The sequence below is a fragment of the Nicotiana sylvestris genome, chromosome 2 (assembly GCF_000393655.2).
Source record: "Nicotiana sylvestris chromosome 2, ASM39365v2, whole genome shotgun sequence".
Lineage (NCBI taxonomy): Eukaryota > Viridiplantae > Streptophyta > Magnoliopsida > Solanales > Solanaceae > Nicotiana > Nicotiana sylvestris.
In genome coordinates this window covers 160,829,106-160,835,552 of record NC_091058.1, presented here as the reverse complement: position 1 = coordinate 160,835,552, position 6,447 = coordinate 160,829,106, and the positions used below count along the sequence as shown (strand labels likewise).

The 6,447-nt window shown below is 39.9% G+C and overlaps 1 protein-coding gene and 1 pseudogene across 2 annotated transcripts; one reads left to right on the top strand and one right to left on the bottom strand.

Annotated features, from left to right (window-relative positions):
* Positions 1-911: 911 nt before the first annotated feature.
* On the top strand, positions 912-2,413 carry LOC104236349 (uncharacterized; annotated as a pseudogene).
* A 1,569-nt stretch (positions 2,414-3,982) lies between these two features.
* LOC104236350 (FACT complex subunit SPT16-like) lies at positions 3,983-5,839 on the bottom strand. 2 transcript variants are annotated; one of them, XR_713407.2, is made up of 3 exons: positions 4,694-5,839; positions 4,315-4,598; positions 3,983-4,169 (listed from the first exon to the last, which is right to left on the bottom strand). XR_713407.2 is itself a non-coding variant. In XM_009790261.2 (2 exons), the coding sequence occupies exons 1-2, from the start codon at positions 5,638-5,640 to the stop codon at positions 4,526-4,528; spliced, it is 1,020 nt and encodes a 339-aa protein (XP_009788563.1). In that variant the 5' UTR covers positions 5,641-5,839; the 3' UTR covers positions 4,181-4,525. The 2 variants fall into 2 exon arrangements, 1 of the variants encoding a protein (XP_009788563.1); XM_009790261.2 differs by lacking the exon at positions 3,983-4,169 and having other exon boundaries at positions 4,181-4,598.
* Positions 5,840-6,447: the final 608 nt, after the last annotated feature.

The window sequence follows — 6,447 nt, the reverse complement described above, 5'->3', positions numbered from 1 at the left end:
TCGGGAGTTGTCTGGTTCGACTATACTTGGAGTTTTGTGTTGACTTTGAAGTTGAGCGATGGCAATCTGTTGAGCTTGTAGCATCTCGAATATTACCTAGAGGCTGACTCCCCCGTCACCTATACCTTGTGTTTCTTGGCCCCCAGATCGGGCTTCCCCGCGTACACTTCCTCTGGGGTCTGCGCCTAGATCTGCATTCAAAGCAATGTGTGAACTAACATCAACTAGTTCCACATTTGGCACTTCCCCAAGGTTTATCGGTAGTACACCGACCCCTACATTATTGTTTTCCCCATGAAACCCAAGACCATCGTTGTTGTGTACAGGTGCGTTTTGCGAGTTTGACATGTTTTAACCTGAGAACAAAAAATTCTTGACAAGAACAAGTGTGAAAATAACGTGTGTTATGAGAATTAGTTCTGAAATAATCACTATTATCTTTAGCCCCACGGTGGCCACCAAACTATTTACCTTGAAAATACGAGTAACAATTAAATTTGATTTATGGTTTTAAAGATACGTGATTTAGTTCAATACTAATTAATAACCAAGAAATCTGAAGTATAAATGAAAGGAATAAGTAAAACCAAACCAGAATGTAGGCCAGTCTCGACCTCGAGCCAAAGTGACCTCGAGATGGATCGAGAACAGTAAAACAAGAATAATAAAGCTAAAAGACATTTCTGATGAACAATGAACGAGAAAGTAAGAGAGTATATTCTTTGTCAATGATTGGGGTGATCCCCTTTATATAGCAGGAGCACCCTAAATAAGTTTCATTTCTATTTATAGTAAAGAATCTTATTGGGACACATGTCTAACCGCCTAGTACGGATTCGTACAAATCTATTCCAGGATTTAATAGGAACAACTATAGAGGAGTTCCATTTCAGCTAATGTGCACGTGTTTATTAGCTCTAAGTCACCTACCCGCAACCTAATGCAGAGAGTTATACACAACACCAATTTTTCCATTCAGCTAATCTCCATGTATAAAAGGAAAAATGTCTTAAGATCTTCTCCATATCAAATTAAGAGCGAGAGTGACAAAATGATGGCAGAATTGTTCATTAAGCAGGCAAAACTGTATTATAAGGGTCGGCCAAGTTACCCGGAAGAATTGTTCAATTTCATTTCTTCAAAGACACCTTGTCATAACCTTGCTTGGGATGTTGGCACTGGTAATGGCCAGGCTGCTGAATCTGTAAGCGACTCTTCTTATTCCCAACCGTAAACAATTTAGAATAAGAAGGAAATACTTTTAGTTAGGAGTAGTAATTAATGTCAAATAATTCCCTTTTTTTAATATATTCTGTTACATTATATTAAGACTGTAATCACACACGATGAGCGTTTGCATCAACAATTCTCTTAAACTGTCATATCTAAACATAAATGTTCTGTTGATAAATTGTAAGCGTTGTAATAGACACAAGAAAGAGTTAAAAACAAGCATTTCCTAGTGTCGTAGCATCTTTTTTTTTTTTTTGCTCCAAATATTTGGTATTGTTCTAATTAATTGCTCCAAAATTATTGTGTAATTTTCTCAATTGGCTAAGCTATAGAAGAGAGTAGTTGCCACAGACACAAGTCCTAAGCAGTTGCAATATATAACCAGGTTACCTAATGTTCGATACGTTTGTACCTCTCCCAAGATGTCAATGGCTGAAGTCGAAAGCAAAATAGGAGCAAAGTCAAGTGTAGATTTGATAACAATTGCTGCAGCACTGCATTGGTTTGATCTCCCAACTTTCTACCAACAAGTGAAATGGGTGCTCAAGAAACCAAATGGAGTAATCGCTGCCTGGTCCTACACTACGCCACGAGTAAACAGCTCAGTGGATACAGTTTTTGATCAATTTTACTATAATGATGCTGGACCTTACTGGGAATCTCCAAGAAATTTGGTGGATGAAAAATACAAAACGATTGATTTCCCATTTGAGCCTGTGGATGATTGTGGTCACAATGGACCGTTCCAGTTCAAGATTGAGAGAGCCATGTATTTGGATTCTTATTTCACATACTTGAAGTCATTGTCAGCTTATCAAACTGCAAAAGAGAAGGGTGTTGAGCTCTTGACTAGTGACGTTGTTGACAAATTCAATAGTGCTTGGGATGAAAGCCAGAAAACTGTAGTTTTCCCAATTTACTTGAGGATTGGCAAAGTTGGGAATTTGAATTGAAAGTGCAATTTCTTGTAGTATCTCAATGTAGTAATAGGGAGTATAGCATCTGCATCGTCCTTATCTATTTTTTTTGTTTCTTCTACTTTGTTCTGAAGCTCTACTTAGCTTTGTTGTTGTACTTTATGTGAAAATCAGAAAGTTATTTCTTCATTTTCGCTTCGAGTTTCTCTTTCAAGAGTAAAATGTAGGTTACTAGATTGAGCTCCTGTCCCAAAATAATTCTTTTCATGGAGCTCATAACACATGTAGCAATTAAGCATTTAATAACCCATTTTCCAACAGTGTCATCAAGATTATCATGGACATGTTCCGCGGGCATGTGATCTGTTACGGGCTGCCTTTATTGACTCTTGGCGCCTGTAATGCTGTGTGCCACGAGCAGGCTGTGCGAGTGTCAGCCATGCAGGCGGCACGTGCTGACGATGTGTTTCAAGAAGGAGCATCAGGCAAAGGGACTTTGGGGGTGGCAACAACCATCTAGATATGTTGTATTGCATGTCCTAATAGCACCAAAGAAGTATAACAAGGACCTGGGAGGAGCCCAAGTGTCTAGCCTATGGGCGACGACCAGGTGCGTGCCATGAGTGTCAGCACCGCACATTGTCGAGCTATGAGTGAAATCTAGGGATTTTGGCTGCAAGCCTAGTTCCTAGTATGTCCTTATATATGCTTCCCATGTTCGGCGTCATTTGGAGCTTGTTTACCTATGGGCTTGACTAAGCCAAGTTTAGTGGCCTTGTCGTAATTAGCTTAATCTTGCGAAGGCTATATCTCTTTCCTCGGATATGGGAATGGGATGAAACTTTATAGAAGTGTGTTGTGAAGGAAGTCAAGACAAATTATTGATAACAAACGGCATCTCATTCGGAGGTTGGAGTAAGAAAAAGGTCCATTATGATTCCCTGGCCAAAACATGTTAAATGGGGAAACATGTGCTTTTTCTTTTTAAGCATATATAAGGCGGACAATGGTGAATGCTCAGCTAACCCCCCCCCCTCTCTCCCCCTCCCTTCTGCAATTGAGCTGCACCAAGTGAGCAATCTTGGGAAGGGGGGAGGGGGGACCCTTAAAGGGCCTGTCTAGGCATCTCTAAGGAGTGTCTAAGGTATCTATACGAGTTCGGGAACTCTATGGATGACGCCACGCCCCAGGGCTAGCGTTGAGTGCACAACTAGTGCTAGAGGCTTGGCATATGGAATGGCTAGGCCCTGGAGGTTACCATAGGAAGGATAAATACTTCTATGCCGATTGGACACTCAAGTCACCACTTGTAAGAGCCTCGTGTGTTGACTCGTGAGCATGACTCAGGTTCAACCTTGCAAGCAAGGGTTCGTTGCCCTAGACGTGCAGTCGTGGGACGACGCTGCACTATGCGGGATGGAAGTATGTTGAGAGAGCTATGTTTGGGCAATGCCATATGACCACCATGGGCATCTTATGAAAGACGCACATGACAAAGGCCAAGGATTGATGGTTGCCCTACTCGGCAAAGCACAACCATGTGCCAAGGCACAAGGCAAGTGTCAAGCTTGAGGATTGGACTGTGCACTCAAGAGCTATGCTTGATGCCGAACGAGGGACTGACATATCCGTAGCCAAACCCCGGGAGTGCGCAAGGACAAGATCCAGCCACAGGAAAATGTCAACAGGACAAGGCTGAAGCCTTGGCATAAAACGGGCGGCACAGAAGAAGCTAAGCCTTTGAGGCAAGCTTCGACATAGGCAGAAAATCATGCTAGAAAACGTGGGATAAGAGAATGCTGGCTTGTAGTCAGGTGGGACTACGAGAGCCGTACGGGCAATTTGTGTATACATTTTCGCACCAAAGTATTCGTCCGATACAAAATTAACATAATCACTCACAGCTTCTTTCAAATGCAAAACTAATTTCATCGAGGGAGTTGCTTCCTGATTACCAGTTAGGAAGTATATGACAAAATGGAAGGTCATCAAAGTATATGAGAACCGGAGAAGCCACATCTGAAAAATAGTTGAACAAGAAACTATGAACAAACTTAACTTTATGAAGGTAAAAAATGTTACAATAGAAATTTGATAAAGGACGATAGAACATAAAAAATAAAATAAAAAAAAGGAATAGAAAAAAGTAAGGTTGAGGCATTACCATATATAACAAGCCTGTTACCAGTTGTCTTAACGGTAAAAGATAAGATGACTTTGCTAATCACACTTCAATGTGGGACTCTTGCCGTCCTGTTTATTTTTACTTCAATATCACAAACTGTACAACAACAACAACGAAACTAGAGCAGGAGCACTGGGACGCACAAAGTGATGCTAGCAACTAATGAGAAGAGACCTCAGGCACAGGCACATTAGTGTGAAGAAGCCTTAATCTTCGTTTTATCCCCAAGACCAAATGATTTTGATATTTTATCCGTGATCCACCTAATAAAACAGTAAACAATGAGTTAAAAGTTAGAGCCTACAGCAGAATATATGAAATACTCCAATAAAGATGGACACATTCTTAATAGCAATACCTTTTCCAGCTGAGTTTATTAGCCACGTTTGTTTCTTGTCCTTCTTCCTTTCCTTCAATTAGCATCCAATCTTCATCATCGTCATGATCCATAACTACAGAATCCTTCCTCAAGCTGCCAGTGAAATCATCTCCTGATATTGTACCATCCATCAGTGAAGTCGACGTCGCAATATAAACTTTCTCCTTCTCAAGTAATATCTTGTTTTCTTCTAGTTTGCTTGACAAATAATTGACTGGATCATCTAATTGCAATTTATGCTCCAAATCATAGTCCATAAGTGAACAAGACTCCTGCAATATATTCTTTTCTTCAGATTTACGTGACTGGTTAGCTTCGTTTTCCTTTGATATTGAGACCAATTTCTCATCCAAACGCGCGGAGGGTCCAACACTTTGTTCATCAGCCACGTTAAACATCACATCAAGACCAAAATTGACAGTGGCGCCCTGATACTTAGTTGGTTCTAACTTATTAATACAATTCAAGAAAAGCTTCGATTTTGGGTACTCGCCTTCTACGTAACCAACCACAAACGGACACTCCTTATCAACATCGAGAAAGGCCTTCTCGTTACGAATATTTCTAGCGTCACGTATCGTAGCATCAATGATCAAGAATCCATCATCGGTCTTGTCTTTCAGTTGAACTGATGTTGGGATTTTCCGTGTCAACGTGACACAAGAGCAAAATTCACGGAGCTTGGAAAAGCTTTTATGGGTACAGAGGAAGTAAATTCCATAAGGAGTGAAGATTACAGTTGTATCGGTAAAGTCATCACCTAAGAGCCATAAAAAGAAGGAGGATGATTTTGGATTGCAGAACTTGGCCAATTTTGGTGGGGTGTGAATAACCACAACATCAGAATTTCCCCATAGTTGTTTCTTGTGTTGGATCCAATTTATGTAAAAGGCATTAAGCCTCTTCTGGAACTGCTCTGGGATCATCTTTTCTCTTTAGTAATTGGAATTGCCCGAGAGGAAGGGGTGAAGCAGGGTGGGGAGTCAAGGGCGTAGACTTGAAGTATATGAATTGACAAATGAATGTGGAGACAGAAAACAAGTTGGTACAGGTCTTTGTTTAATGCGTAGAGGAGATAGTGGATTCCTAGGAATATGGTTGGAAATTCATGGTATAGTCCATGTAGCTACTAATTTCTTAGTCCTGAAGATACAAGGAAATAGTTATAGTTTCAACTTTCCAATTGCCTTTTATCAAAATATAGGATGAGACTAATTAGGGCCAATTAGAATTGAAGTTTTTTTATTCTTTTATAATTTGAGTGATTGATAAATGATATTCTAGTATCTGCTATTTTGTTTTTACTTTAACTTCAAACACTTTTTTTTTCCTTCTACCAAATATTATCCAAACGCCTATTGTCCAAGATGACACAGTTACTGTTTCTTGCTTCAAAAAAAAAAAAAAAAAAAAAATTATAATCCCTTTGTTTTTCATACTCTCTTCGAACAACAGATGTCCACAAGTGAAACGATAATAAAGCAGATAGGTAGGAAAAACAGATGCGTCAGTCCTAATGAGAAAGTTTAGTAATGTAGGATGTCTTTGCAACAACATAACTAGAAAGGGATCCATTGGTCTCAATAAGCTAGAGGAGAGTTCATGTAACGATCCGACCAGTCGTTTTGAGAGTTAGAGCCTCGATACCCTATTAACTGCATTTTTGCATATTTATTTCTACTATTGTAACTTGCCGGAAGGTTTCATTTTGGTTTTTGGAAGTGTTTGGGACA

What these genes read in the sequence shown, in the direction of transcription:
- LOC104236350 (XM_009790261.2), bottom strand. Translation starts at nt 5,640, where the DNA reads ATGATCCCAGAGCAGTTCCAGAAGAGGCTTAATGCCTTTTACATAAAT. An exon ending in AATAAACTCAGCTGGAAAAG is followed by an intron (nt 4,599 to 4,693) that starts GTATTGCTATTA and finishes CTGTTTTATTAG; the next exon opens with GTGGATCACGGATAAAATAT.